This window comes from Sturnira hondurensis, unplaced genomic scaffold (genome assembly GCF_014824575.4).
Source record: "Sturnira hondurensis isolate 20B ecotype Veracruz unplaced genomic scaffold, ASM1482457v3 Scaffold0022017, whole genome shotgun sequence".
In the NCBI taxonomy this organism is placed as follows: domain Eukaryota; kingdom Metazoa; phylum Chordata; class Mammalia; order Chiroptera; family Phyllostomidae; genus Sturnira; species Sturnira hondurensis.
Genome location: NW_028094648.1, coordinates 5,115,191 through 5,130,824, shown reverse-complemented (window position 1 = coordinate 5,130,824; position 15,634 = coordinate 5,115,191). Strand labels below are relative to the sequence as shown.

General features: G+C 35.0%; 1 protein-coding gene across 8 annotated transcripts in view; it reads left to right on the top strand.

Moving 5' to 3' along the window:
• EXOC1 (exocyst complex component 1) overlaps window positions 1–15,109 on the top strand; it is a 44,827-nt gene extending 29,718 nt beyond the window's left edge. For 4 of the 8 annotated variants that reach the window (XM_037034247.1, XM_037034248.1, XM_037034250.1 and 1 more), the window contains 9 exons: window positions 874–918; window positions 2,133–2,296; window positions 2,854–2,961; window positions 4,135–4,211; window positions 4,736–4,964; window positions 8,474–8,657; window positions 10,144–10,343; window positions 12,917–13,111; window positions 14,433–15,109. In XM_037034247.1, the coding sequence (XP_036890142.1) occupies window positions 874–918; window positions 2,133–2,296; window positions 2,854–2,961; window positions 4,135–4,211; window positions 4,736–4,964; window positions 8,474–8,657; window positions 10,144–10,343; window positions 12,917–13,111; window positions 14,433–14,585 (1,355 nt within the window). In that variant the 3' untranslated portion in view covers window positions 14,586–15,109. The remainder of the gene's footprint in view (window positions 1–873; window positions 919–2,132; window positions 2,297–2,853; window positions 2,962–4,134; window positions 4,212–4,735; window positions 4,965–8,473; window positions 8,658–10,143; window positions 10,344–12,916; window positions 13,112–14,432) is intronic. The other 4 variants (XM_037034252.1, XM_037034249.1, XM_037034251.1 and 1 more) reach the window with 3 other exon arrangements.
• Window positions 15,110–15,634: the final 525 nt, after the last annotated feature.

Here is a 15,634-nt window from a genome sequence, read left to right as displayed (position 1 = left end):
GGCATTTGCCTTAAAGTTGGCAGTGAAAGTTGGCACATTGTTTTTTGTTTTTAAAATATTTCTGGGTTATGCTTTTTAATTTTCTGTTTTATTCTGTAATTTCTTTCTTTACTGTTCATATCTACTTCTAATTTGAGTTTAGAGTGTTTCACAAGATGATCTGTACAACTGATCTAATCAATATTATATATACAGAAGTTTTAGAGTAAAACCAAATGGTCCTTTAAAAGCTCAAATTCCTATATTAAACTTGTTCCCTCAGCTTTACTCTTCCTCATAAATAGTATTTTGATATAAACCTTTCATTCTAGGTGTTCACAAAGCCAGTTACTAAATAGAGCAGCTTGATATTTGAAATGGTTTTTAAACCCCCGTCATATAAATTTTTATTAGATATAATACAAAATTATTTAGTACAGTGGAGGTTCCTTTCAGGAACTTTTAGGGAATCTGAAATTGTTGCTGCAGTTAATGTCTAAATCTATGACTCTATTCTAATAAATTTCCACTGTATTAAATTACTTATTTGAACCATATTTTCTTCAGAAACCAAAACTTGCAAATACAGTCTTTTAAATTTAAGGATACTGGCTTCATAAACTTAAAATAATCATTTAAAAGTATGGGGGCAGTTTTACAAATATAGATATTTTTGTTTGAATATTAAATACATGAAAAGACAGATTTTTCATATAATTTTTCAGACAGTAGCTGACCAACTAAACACATGTTGCACCTCTTGTTACTTGATGCTCATGGTTCTCTGCATGTGTCTTTTAACTAGAGCTTAACTTCCTCTTGTGCATGGTTTGTGCAAATTGCAGTTTATTAACTTGTCTTTGTCTTTGATGCTTGCAACCTAATCCATCACAGCTACACTTCCTCGAAAAGAAAGTGCTGTCAAACAGGAAGCAGAGAGTGAGTATGCCTAGTGTGTTAGTAGGTATTCTCAATGCATGTTTGTTTAATGTCTAGAAATTAGTTGTTTGTCTTGAAAAAAGTTACAAAATATTGACTGCTCCTGAGTTGCTGCCAGGTATCAGTGAAGGAAAGCCAACATGGTGGTAGTGGTGTGGCTACATCAAAGAAATATCTACATCATTAGAAATACATGCTGGGTAATAAGTTTATGAAAAGGCTTAGCCGTTATACTTTGGTTTGCAGGCTATGGTTAGAAACTATAAAAATGTTTACATATGGTCAGATTTTACATAGTGAAACCAAAAATTATCTGTAATTATCTTCATTTGTCCCTTCTGACCATCAGCAAATAATATAAGTTAACTGAGAGATACTCAAAGCAGAATAAAGAAATTTATTTATATGTAATTCTGAATAAAAGTATCACATTTTCTTATAATATGGACTCCTTTAATTCTTTGATATATGTAAGATACTGTCCAGCCATATTGTTCTAATTTTTCTTCATGGCCCTGATGGATACCTATGTTCATACCTAAACGCAGATGTCCTATATTAATATAATTAGTGATGTATTATATTGTAGTTGTATTTTAAATGCAAGTTGTCAGGGTGGTTTTTCCCCCCTTGTTTTGTTTTTAAAGAACTGCAGTAAATCAATTCACATAATGTAAAAGCAGAGTTTCTGGGTTCAGGATGTATTAAGTTGGTCTGTATGTAATTGACTTTTTTTTGTAGGGCAAGAATGATAGAATATTGGCAGTTTCATGTGCTTCATTCAACCTAATATGATGATTTATTTTGGGGTGGGTCTGGGATATGGCAGTTTTCTCCAGAAATAGAACAAAGTCATGTTAAGCTAGTATACTAGGGAGTCAGTGGCCATCCATATTCATGTCTGTTTTCAGTGGGAAAGAAGTAAATCCTTATCTACTTTAGAGATATCATCAGGAAACTATGTATTTATGATGAGACTAAGATCCTTTCACTCCTATTCTGTAGATCTGTGTAGTTTCCACCACTCTTTACGATATGCTCAGGAATAGGACACAAATGTTAAAGAGAAGGACACTCAGCAACTATCCCATGTGGTAGACTTGTGCACTAGCTAGTATGAGCCCTGAAGACTCAGATGGGGAGGTAGCCCTGATTTACTCTATGGATCTTTTATTCGTGAAGGTCACAACTTTCAAAGCTTTGTTGTTTCTTAGGTCTTCACGGAAGTTCTGGGAAATTAACTGGATCTACTTCTAGTCTAAATAAACTCAGTGTTCAGAGTTCAGGGAATCGCAGATCCCAGTCATCTTCCTTGCTGGATATGGGAAACATGTCTGCCTCTGATCTTGATGTTGCGGACAGAACCAAATTTGATAAGGTAAATAAAATGACAGGTACTTCCTAAACATTAATATTATTAGTTTTCTAATAGCAGTTTGTTGTTACTTTAAGTGGGTTCAAAGATTTGAGCCCTCTCATAGTTAACCACTTCTTACTTTCCAATTCTGAATCTGAAAAAATACTAGTTAAATGGCCACTAAAGTGTGAATCATCAATTAAATGACATTACAGCTTTATTAAATTTTGTTATAAATCATAAAGTGCTTGCTTGCATCTCAAATCTAAGGTCTTTGAACAACTACAAAGAGGAGATAATAGCTTTTATGAAAGCTGAACTATTCTCTGCAATGCATTAAATAAGCTTAAAAAGTTTTGTGTTCCTCTTTCCAGGTTTCAAGTGAATAATTATTGTGAGTTTCATTTTAGGTGTGTTCTTGCGCCTTGATATATTGCATTATCCTGTCAGTCTTGGAAGAGTTTGGGGATTCTGCTGAGATATGGATAAAACATATGTGGTCCCTGCAGAGAAGTGATTTAAATGTGGAATGTTATTTTAAGTATCTAGTGCAGTTCTTTTATTTTGGTTTTCTTCAGATCTTTGAACAGGTACTAAGTGAACTGGAACCTCTGTGTCTAGCAGAACAGGACTTCATAAGTAAATTTTTCAAACTACAGCAACATCCAAGTATGCCTGGAACTGTGGTATGGCTCCTGTTTATTTATTGCATAGAGTGTATGATCTGTAACATAATTAGCTCAATTAATATGTTGTCACAATTTCAGTATCAGTACAAAAAAGAAAGGATTTATGATGTGAGAACTTTTAAGATAATTTTTGTCATACTACAAGATGATAAAAACAGTGATAGGGTTTATGTAGCTAATTTAATATTCCAGACTGTATTAGGCCTAAACATTCTCTAAGTTATAGAGGAGGAAAATGTCTGAGTTTACCTTGCAAAAAAACATTATTTAAAAAGCAATTTTAGTATTATTTTAGTAGTCATCAAGTAAAAACAAAAAAGTAATTTCCTCCCAAAAAGATGTGCGATGTTAAGAGTGTATGTACCATGGTCTAATTAAATAATTAATTAAGGAAGGAAAGGTGAGGAGGCCTCATCTGTTTTTTTCTGTTGCTTTCTTATTAACTAGCTGTGAGCTTTAAACCAATTACTTCATCCCCAGTTCCCTCTTCTCTTCTGCTCAATGGATATAAAAATGCCTATAAAGCATGCTTCTTACATAGCAAAAATTTAGGAAAATAAAATATTTGCTATAATATGAAGAACTTAAAAGTACAATGCAAATGATTTTAAAATTAAGGTCATCTTAAAAAAGAACCCACATATAAAAAGCAGTTAGAAAATGAATGAGCGATTGTTATCTCAGATGGGTAGGGACTTCTTGTTGTGGGTGGTGGTGGTGGTAAATTTGCTTACTTCTTCTGTAAGAATTTTTGATAGCATGTTTTTAAATGCCAAAGTTTTCAGAATGATTGGTGAGATTTCTTTAATTTTTACAATTCTCTATCGCAATTTGTTTCTCCTAGATGTTTTCTGTTAGTTGTTGAGCTGCCCACTCATTCCCATCTCCGCCCTCCAGCCTTCTGTACCTCCTTTTCCCCATGGTCCGCTGGTGTGCACACAAACACAACTTCTCCCCATAATTCTCAGATACGATGTACACACACAGTTTCATGCATATTCTTAAATAGCATACTAAATTATAGTTTCATTGGTAATGCTACCTTTAAAAATCATTATTTTTCATAATGTATTCTCTCCTAGGAATTTTAAGATTGAGCAGGCTTTTGCTATGTAAACTAATCAAATTGTTGGCCTTTTAATATGTAAAGTACCTGAATAATTTTTGCAGACTGAAGCAGATGACCTAGATGGAGGACTGTTATCCAGGCAACATAATTCTGGTACAACACTGCCCGTTTCATCTGAGTATGTGTTTGTTACAATCTATTGTTTATTTTGGAGAAAAGTAAACTCTGAATTTAGGACAGAGGCGTACAGCTCAATGAGGCATCCAGATGGCTCTCAGTAACCTCACAGCACTCAGCTCTGAGGCACACAAACATGTGCAGTGGTCTTGCTAAACATCTTACTGAATGAACAGAGTCCTGTTGTGTGACTCTGTGGCTCCTTTGCTCTAGTAGTCACAAAAAATGCAATGTTGACATTTGCTGGTAGGAAGTAGCATATGAATTGCCATGTATTTCTTGGAAATCCCAAAGCATGTTTCAGGATCCAGCTTTTTTGCAAATGAGTTATTTTGAGTGATGAAACCTAACTTCAAAAAAATTTTATATGGAAACTGCTGTAGAATAACTAGTTCATCATATTTGGATATTTTTATGGAAATACCATCTTTTAGTCATTTTTTATATACCCTGTTGGTTAACTTTAAAGATGAATATACCTGAAGCTTGTAATAACTTTCTATATTTCGTATGTTTTCTGAACAGGAAAGAGATGATTCGCCAAATGATGACTAAAATATTTCGTTGCATTGAGCCAGAACTGAACAACCTAATTGCATTAGGAGACAAAATCGATAGCTTTAACTCCCTTTACATGCTAGTCAAAATGAGTCATCATGTGTGGACTGCGCAAAATGTGGACCCTGCTTCTTTTTTGAGTACTACGTTGGGAAATGTTTTGGTGACTGTCAAAAGGAACTTTGACAAATGCATTGTAAGTTGTATTTTTTTTTAAATAACTCAGAATTGTAGTCATTGCAACAGAAAATAGGTAAATTATTTAAGTTAAGAGGGGATCTACAGCTCACATCCCCCAGTACCATGAAGCAGGGTATTGCCTGCAATATATATATGGACAGAGGTAGTTGGGTGATAGTGTGCCAGCGAGCTTCTCTTCTTCCCCATGAATCGTGGCAAGTGCTGGAGTGGGTGGTGTAGAAACTGTAGCTACCTAAGAGATCCACTAGGTAAGGGAAATCTCAGTTAACCAATTAGTGACCACAGAGTTAGTGAAACAATTGAAACTATTTGGATTTATTGTTGTTGTTCTGATATATTCTAATAACATTAATAATCAGATTATTTTAATTGATTATATAAATTACTTAGTTTTATATTTAATAGCTTTAGTTAATAAGCATATCACTTTAAGAATTTTTCTTATAATAGCTTCCAGAAATCATCTTTTTCCTCTAACGGGAAAGAAAAAAATCATTAAGAATTTTGTTTTTTGTTGCTATTTTTTGGTAATCTTATAGGTATGAATTGGGCTGAGTCAGATGCTAAAAAAAAGTTTGTTTTTAAGTTAATGTACCTGGTTTGTAAAAATAGATATTTATCATGAATTTTTCTCCTATGTAATCTTTAGGTTATATACAGCTCCTGAATAGACATTTAATTATAGAGATAAAAATAGTAAGGGCAATTAAAATCCATATAATTTTTCATACCTTAAAAATAATATCTGTTGAGTTTTTGAATGTATAAAAAGCAGTCTATGTCCACCGTGGAATCTGTTTCCTCAGTAAGCTTGTTAATCCTCCTTCCCTACAAAAGGATTTCACTTAGTGTTTGAAATTTGACCCTTTAAGACTCACCCTCTTCCCAGTCTCACCTCCTCCAGAGGTGGTGATGAACCTGGCAAGTCTGATTGCAAGCTGAGAGCCAAGAGGAAAAGGAAGAGCCACCAGAGGCTAAGGTGATGAGTCACATGACACAGATGGAACACTGAATCGTGTGGACTCTGCATTTCCAGAATAGGAAAGCTCTGTTGCTTTTATCAGTAAAATACAACTTTATAGAATACCTTTCAACCCAGTAGACATAATTGTCAGAAGCATAGGATGTCACATCAGGGAGCTGTCACTGTGGATCCAAATGAAATGCTGGGCACATTGCCTGGCCCAGAATAAGAGCTGACCAACCAACTAATAGCTCGTAATGACGGTGGTGGTTGTGGTGGGGATTGATGGTGGTGATGGTGATAGTAATAGTAATAGCAGCGGAAACTACTAATGATTTCTTAGAGAATCTTCCTGTTACCCTCAAGACAGGACAGTGGAGAAACAAAGTAAAACTAACCTAGACAATGGTATAAACTCATGTTTTCTCCTAAATTGCATGTATTTTGAAAGGATCTACATTTTATCGATGAAGGAGGAATGGCTCCTTGTATTGCCTGTCATCTCAGTCTCTTCTCTTGTTGTAACTCACATCTTCTCACTGTCTGGTAGATTGGGTGTGCTCTGTATTGTATGTTTTGGTATTTGGGACAAGATCAGGACCTAGAGCACACCTTGGGAAGTAATGAATGTCTGTGTGTATTGAGCTGAAAACATGAATACCAGACGGCTGCAGAGGTGGAAGAGATAGCACCTGAGTGGCCTGTCATTTGGTGGCCATGCCCAAAGTATCTGCTGTTCTTCAGAGAACGGGACTAAGAAAGCTAGCCTAGCCTGAACTAGAGCCAAAGTGAAAAAGCAACTCATACATCAAGAACTACCAAGCTGGTCTCTGCAGTCTGGTACATGTCTTAACTGCATTTAATTTGCTTTTCAGGATTCCTCACACTGTAATGACATGGCTGTGCACGCTCAATCCTTTGAGAATGATGTGACTTGGTTAAACTGCCATGGACAGAGAATGAACAAGCAATAGAGTGATATGTGGCTAGCATCAGAGTTGGAGCCTAGACACTGAATAACTTCTAAGTCCTTCTAGTGATGGCAGTATGACTGGGCAGTCAGCTGGAAGTTACGCATATCTTTAGCTTGAGAGAAGTGTTTTTTTTCATGAGATTTAGTTCATTAATGGCTCTTTTCTTAAATGATTACACTGTTTCTCTCCTACTAGTTACAAAGCCAGAGAAGACAATTGTCATTTAGAACATTGCCTATCAATGTTCAAGTATATTCAGGCTATAATTATATTCTGTGCCTTTAAATGCCACACAGAACAAAAATCTTCACTGTAGCTTAGTAACAACAGACAGCAGCATTCACAAGTTAGTATTTAATATGTACCAGGCACTGTTGTAATACTTTGTACACATTATCTTATCTAATCCTCCTAACTGCCTCCCCCACATAATTTACTTGTCCCTGGAGGTTATGTTACTCTCCCAAGGTCAACAGTTAAAGTGATGGAGTTGTTATTCATACCCCATGGTCTACTTTCAGTACCTGGAATCAAATACTGCATTCTCTACTGCATCTATTTTTATTCTTAACACTTATTTATACTGACGAAGTGCAATAGTAGTAAAGATAATATGAAGCAGTTGATAGTCATAACAGGATTTTCTTACACTAACGCCCATAGCCTAAATAATTATCTTTCTAATCCACATGTCTATGGTTTTTAAGTAATACCATCAAAATCTCAACACAGTGAAATTTTAGGTAGAAGCTGAAAATGGTCCAACAGTGTTTGGCAGTGTGATTCTGCCTGTGAATAGACCCTACATCCCCTGAGGAATACCCAGAACCACAACCGAATCCATGGATCTTCATGAATCCAAATGTCTAGACTCTGTCTACATGAACGCCCCTTTTGTACTTTGTCACCGTCATCCACAAGCACTTTCCTGAGCTAATTCAGAATAAATAACAAATACATAATGGGAAACCAGCTATATAATCTAAACCCATAGTAGAAATGCCTGTTCTCCCTCCATTTTCACACCCCCAAAATACAGAATTTGTCTATCCAAACAAATTTTGGGCTGATGCGAACTGAGAATGGTTGTGGTTCTCAGACTTGGCCACATGGGCACCGACCAGAAGAAACCGGGGGGATCCCGTGTGTGCTCTGGTACCAGCCGTTTCCCAAAGTGGGCGACTGCCTGTACTTGTCTTGTGTAAATGGTAAAAAATGGTTATTGGTTGTTTTTACTTAGAACAAAGAACTTGAAGTTCATAGGCCTTGATTACATCTTGCTTTAAATAATTTGGATTTTTTTCTTGACTTTATTTTCTTAAATAAAATATATGTACTTTTTAATCTATAGAAAGAAGGGGGGAGGGAATTTCAGGGGAAAAGGGGAAGGATTTATAGGAACTAGTATAAAGGACACATGGACAAAATCTAAGAGGGGTAGAAATGGGAGGGAGGTAGGGAGCACGGGGGGGTGGCGCTGGGATGGGAGTAAAAGACAGAAAATAATTATCTGTTGTTTTTAAGTTGCTTGGCTATTTCTCTCCATTGCTTTCTGCCTAACTTTAGAGCAACCAAATAAGGCAAATGGAAGAAGTCAAGATCTCAAAAAAGAGTAAAGTAGGAATTCTTCCATTTGTTGCTGAATTTGAAGAATTTGCTGGACTTGCAGAATCAATCTTTAAAAATGCTGAGCGCCGTGGAGATCTAGATAAAGCATACACTAAACTTATCAGAGGAGTATTTGTTAACGGTAAGCTTTTGTTATGTTCTAAAGAACTTTTGGTCGGTTTTTATTATTTCTGATAACTTGGAAGCTGCAGGGCAGATACATCCATTATTTTTCATATTCTATAGTCTTTTTAAAGTTTTCTGAAATTAAAGGTTTCTTAAATTTGAAAAATCGTAGTATGTAAAATCCATTCATATTTGTCAGGAACCGCAGAGTTCATTGTTCACATGTCCTTACCACTGTGCACAATGGAACTTTAAAATCATGACCTGCCAGATTACGTTTGCATTTTAGTTAGATGGTAGATAGTCACACAGTGACATCTCTGTGGCCTGAAGTAAATCAGTTCACTTTGGGAGGCGGCAGTTCGTGTCTGTCACGTGAAGTAGATTAGTGCTAAGCTTCTATAGTTCACTGTCGTCCTGTGGCGGATCCCACAATTTAGTTATGGAGAAACAGCATGGACATGTCCTTTAATTTGAAATAAATGATCTGACTGCACATATGCAGGAATTTTAAATGCTAAAACAATTGACAGGAAGTAGGATCATCTCATCGATTACATGTAACATAAATTACATGATTCAATGTATGGTTGATATTTCTTTTAAAATTCAAAGTAGCTTTGTTTTGTCTGATTTTAAAGTAACATATGTTCATTACACAACCCCCAAACTCAGAAGACAGATTTTAAAAATCAGATAATTATTATTAGTAGTAAGTAGGCATTTTATATCCAGTTTCCTGAATATATTTTTGTATACTTGTCCAATAATTTCCACAGGGAAATTACAGAAATGTAACTACTGGATCAAAAGGTTTGTAAATATCTCAAAGCTTTTCCCAAATTGCCATGCCAGGGAAGTGCTTTGAGCAGTTGGTTAGAGTTTCTGTCACATCTATACCAGTGAGGAAGGTTACTAGTAAAATATTATTATTTGTTTTCATCTTTGTCTAATTAATGGGCTGCAAATTTATTTTACTTATGGTATTTTTTACCATACAAGAGCTTTCCAATTTTATGTCAAATTTATCCACCTTTCCCATTATGACTTCTAGGTTTGAGGGGCAGTCTTAGAAAGGAAACACTGTCACAAAATTATTTTTAATTAGCTTTGTTTTTTCTTAGTTTTATGATTTTATATTTGCTTTTTACATTTCAAGTGCTTCAGTAATTTAGGATTTATTTGGCTGACAGATGTGAAATAGTAATCAAATGCATTCAAAAGGACCAGCTGATTGTCCCAGCACATTCTGAATAATTCATCATTTACCCACAGATTAGAAAAGCCACCTTTATTATATTCTAGTATCTACAGGACTGTTTTAGAATGATTTTTTTATTAGTTTTGGGTGGCTGTGAAGATCCTTCAATGCAGTGTATTTTATTCAGTCCATAAATGTGCCTTCTTCTTAAATGTACAAATGAAAAAAATCATGTAAATATTTTTATAGCTAAATATATGGTCATATATCAGTATGGGTTTTTCTTTCTGTTTTTATTTAGTGGAGAAAGTAGCAAATGAAAGCCAGAAGACCCCCAGGGATGTAGTTATGATGGAAAACTTTCACCATATTTTTGCAACACTTTCTCGTTTGAAAATCTCATGTCTAGAAACTGAGAAAAAGGAAGCCAAACAAAAATACACAGATCACCTTCAATCTTATGTCATTTACTCTTTAGGACAACCTCTTGAAAAACTAAATGTAAGTATATTTTCACTTAGTATATTTTTCTGGTTTTGAACACATACACATATGTTTATATATGAGAAGCATGACAGACACTTATCCTCAGTCTGCTCTTGTGTGGATACAGGAGGCTAAGGACGGGGGGACTCAGTTACTGAAGCTGCCAAGACAATGCTAGATGTTCATACTGTATGCATTGTTTCTTGTAATTCTGACCGACAGTGATGTGGGGTAAGGTAGTTTATTCCTATTGTAAAATGAAGAAACTGAAAGTAGATAAATTTGCTTGACGTTATAACCAGCAAGTAGCAAAATGGAAGGATGAACCCTAGATGTAAGAATTTTTCACTTACCAGATGTTGCCATTTCTTGCATTATAAATGGTTAATCTTACAATCTTACTATCGATAGTTCAGAGGAAGATTTTGAAACTTCATCAAGGTAAAAGAAAAACCAAAAGTGTTTTCCTTGTTGCCTTTTCCTTTCCCTTCCTTTCCTGACTGGAATCATTCCCCAGAGCAAGTTCAATCATTAAAATTAAGAAATGATGATTTTAGAAAAGTTTGCAACATAATACAGCGGGTCCTCCACTAACGTCATTTCTTTCGATATTGTTTCTTTATAATGTTGATGAGATGCCAGGAACCTAATTCTTGTTTCTATTAATTAGCCTATGGTAAAATTATTTTTTATGCATGTTTTTGCTTAGCTGATACATTGTTTCATTTAGTCATAGAACTTATCAACACCATTAAGACTTACTGTATAAGCTGAAATGGATCCTTCTAACTTTGTCCACAGTGTGATTAGTCGTCTCCTATATATTTTTAACTTGAACTTAGAGGCAAATTAAAAATATGCATCTGTTGTCAACAATTCAAAGAAATATTTCAGAGACATTTAACCAAATAACAAAGCGAATACCTTATAAAAGTTAAGCACAGATATTTCTCTAGGGGAAAAGGTCTGTCACAGACTTAAAGTTATATGATACATAACTGTAACATCAGAAGCATTCCCTTAGAAATCAAATTTAAAGCAGAAACATTGCTAGATCCTTTATTTTTGAACATTGTTATGGAAGCTCTCGCCAATGCAATAAGACATGAAATAAATAAATGATAAAGAAAAGACAGTCAAGCCCAGACTCGTGTGGCTCAGAGGATTGAGTGCTGACCTGTGAACCTAAGGGTCGCCGGTGTGATTCCCAGTCAGGGCACATGTGTGGGTTGTAGGCCAGGTCCCTAGTAAGAGGAACATGAGAGGCAACTGCACATTGCTGTTTCTGTCTTTCCTTTTCTCCCTGCCTTCCCCTCTGTCTAAAAATAAATAAATAAAATCTTTAAAACAAAGACAAGACAGTCAAGATTATAATTATCTGTATATAGTATGCTGAAATGATTGGTCTCTGGTAAAGTGGTAGGATTCAAATTAAGTATATTAAAAACAGCTTATTTTTTTATGTTATAATAACCAATTAAAAGTTTACATAGAAACAAAATTTTAAATTTTAAAAGCACCAGGATTAGACTGGCCAAAAAATTATCAAAAAATCACTTAATAAAAATAAACAATAATTGCTAAGAAAATTTTAGAGCAAAGTAATGAGAGTGGATTTGGCCTATCAGTATTAAATCATAAAATAATGCTCAAATAGAGGTGTGTCAACCAATAAAATTACATATTTAGAAAACAGTATATAAATTACATATTTAAAAAAACAAAGTCAACCTGAAACGTATATCAATACAATAGTCAATATATTTCATATAGAAGATCTTTTTAAAATAAGAAAATTACTAAGACCCTAGTATATAAATGGGCAAGCATTCTGAATGTAACTACTAAACATAGGAAAGCAAGATGACAAAAAATTATGAAGTGAAACAAATAAACATTTTTCACTCACCAAAATGGAAATGACTTTTTTAGTTGTGCTAATACTCATGGTATTACAGTAAGATAGCAGTCTCATATACTGTTGACAGAAGTATAAATCAATTGAACTTTTCTTAGAGGCAGTTTGTGTATATGAAGAATCTTCAGAATACTTTTACAAGTATACTCTTCAACTGAGGAATTAGAGTCCTAGAAATTGATGCTGGAAAGTAACTGGTAATGTAGGTAAATACTTATGTACAAAAGGTATTTATGGCAATTGTATTTGTATAGATTGTTTTAAATCTGAGTTGATATTGCCAACTCTGAAAAAAAAGTAAAAATTATTAAATATCCAATACTGGAGGAATGAATAAATAAATTTTAGTTCAGTCATTGCATGGAATATAATACAGCCACTAAAATTTATATTTAGGGGAAAATATAAAATATTAAATGGAAAATACAACATATGAAATTATAATCTCTTTTATATACCCACACATCAGAAGACTAGAAGGAAATCTAAAACGTTAGCAGTGGTTATCTCTGAGTGGTGGCATAATCGGTGATTGTTATTTTATCATTTATGCTTTTACATATTGCCTGTTTTTTACATAGTAAATACATACTATTTGTTTTATAATCGGATTTTTTTAAGTGAAAATACAAGCAGTTCTTAGCCATTACTTCTTTTCATTTCCTTGAAGCATTTCTTTGAAGGCGTCGAAGCTCGAGTAGCACAGGGTGTAAGAGAGGAGGAAGTGAGCTATCAGCTTGCATTCAACAAACAAGAACTTCGCAAAGTCATTAAGGAGTACCCTGGAAAGGAAGTGAAAAAAGGCCTAGATAACCTCTACAAGAAGGTTGACAAACATCTCTGTGAGGAGGAGAACTTACTTCAGGTATGCTTAGTTCCTTTAGCCGTCCTAGGTCGCATGTCCTCACATGCATTGCTTTTCTCCAAAACATCCCTCTGGAAATGCAAAAGATTTTCTAATTTTAGGAAGAAAGTTCCTAAAGTATAGACTGGGTTAGTGAATTCTGAGGAAGAAAGGAGTGATATTTATATAAGTTTATGTGTCTTTTCTTCTTTAGTTGATATTTATGTTTTATTGTTTTGAGCCACTAAGTTGTTTTTCTTTTGTTTGGAGATGGACTTTTTTGTGGGTTTGGGGGAATTTTTTATACTTGGGAGGAGTAAGCAGATGGAATATCATATAGAACAGTGGAGTGATTCTGAGCATGGGGGTGGAGTTAGAAATGAGTTCATAATCTGGGTGCAGAGTAAGCTACATGTCTGGGCATGTTAATTCTTAGGATATGAGGGGGGGCCCCCAAAAAACCCAGAATTTATTTATAAGAAATTGTGTGTGTATTCTTTATGTTTAAACTTCAGTCACTTTCAAAGCACTCTCCATCTGATGCAATACACCTATCAAGGTGTTTTTTCCACTGCTCAAAACAGTTTTTGAACTTGTCAATTTTGATGTCTTTTAGTTTTTTATTTTTTGTGAAATAACTTATTTTTTTAAGATTATCTTTATTTTTAGAGAGAGGGAAAGGAAAGGACAAAGAGAGGGAGAGAAACATCAATTGGTTGCCTCTTGCATGCCGCCAGCCAGGGACCTGGTATGCAACCCAGGCATGTGCCCTGACTGGGAATCAGATCAGTGACCTTTCGGTTCTCAGGCCAGCACTCAATCCACTGAGTCACACAAGCCAGGGCCGATTCTGATGCCTTTTATAGCTTCTGTTGTTTTTTGTCTTACCTCATCCACATTGGCAAAATGTTCTCCTTTGAGGAATTTTTTCATCCAGGGAAACCAAAAACATCTCTTGGGGCAAGAGTTGGGTGAATGAGGGAGAGGAATAGGGTCATGCCATTTTTGGTCAAAAAATGCTGAACACTCAGCATGGTGTGGGCAAGTGTGCTTTTAAATCACCCGTCATGAAATGGGCAAATGATTGAAAGAGTCTTCAGAAAAAAATTCACTGAAGCTGAACTCAGTCTGTCACAACATTACCAGCTGGTACGTGGATGCACATGGGTTCCTAGAACACTCACCTAGCAGGGAAAGTCTGTGCTACAAGGGGCCTGCCCTCTAGAAGTTAGTCTGGAGGGTTTTTGGGTCCCCACCTCGTATGTCTTGACATTTTTGCATATTTGATTATATATTATTTCCATTTATAGTTTAATGACTTTTATTTTCATTTTCAAAATAGGTAGTATGGCACTCCATGCAAGATGAATTTATACGCCAGTACAAGCACTTTGAAGGTTTGATAGCTCGCTGTTACCCTGGATCTGGTGTTACAATGGAATTCACTATTCAGGACATTCTAGATTATTGCTCCAGCATTGCACAGTCCCACTGAACCTTATGAAAGGAGAAGGGATACATGAAGAGAACACTGAGTACACTAGACACTATAAAAAAATATCAGCAACTTTTTGAGATCCCAGACTTGAAATTTTATGCAGTATTAAATGTCAGATAAATGATAATACCATGCTACAAATATTCAAGAGTAAAAGTACCAACTTATGTAACAGTTTTATTTGGTCAACAGGTTGTGTACTAATGTAAAACATTTATCTTATAAAATGCCGTTAGCATTTTTCTATGACTAAACAGGAAATTTGCCGTTATTGCCTAGCTTCTCGTATTTGTGAGTGGTTATTCAATGAGTGATGCATCGGGAGTTTTTCACCTTCCACTGATTTACTATTGCTTATGAATCATGTAACTGCTAAATATTGTACAGACTTTCCCCCCCTCTGTCTAATGTGTATATGGATAAGGGATCCTGTAATGATCCGTTGTAAACATGGATTTTGAGGATCATGTGATTATGTAGCAATGATTCTGAAATAAAAAAATTTTCAAAAAAGTTGAAAATTAGATCTGTTATATGTTTAAGAGATCAGTACACAAAACAGTTCTTACAAAATCAATACACAAAAAAGTCTATTTACTATAAAAAACACTGAAAAGAATAATAATAAGTCCTGGTTCATTTGGTTCAGTGGTTCATTTGGTTGGTGCATCATCCCATACACCAAAAGGTTGTAGGTTTGATTTCTGCTCAGGGCACATACTAGGTTGCAGGTTCAATCCTTGGTTGGAGCACGTACAGGAGGCAACCAGTTGATGGTGCTCTCTCACAGCAATGTTTCTCCCTCTCTCTCAAAAATCAGTAAACATATCCTCAAGTGAGAATTTTTTTAAAGTATAAGAAAAAATAATAATAGCATAAAATAGTTAGTATTTAGGACTAAACCTAACATGCTATAGATTAAGTTTTGTCTCTCCCTGAGATACATATATGGAAGTCCCCCCTCATGAATGTATTAGCAATAGGGCCTTTAAGGAGGTGGTTAAGGTTAAATGAGGTCGTAAGGGTAGAGCTCCGATCCAACAGAA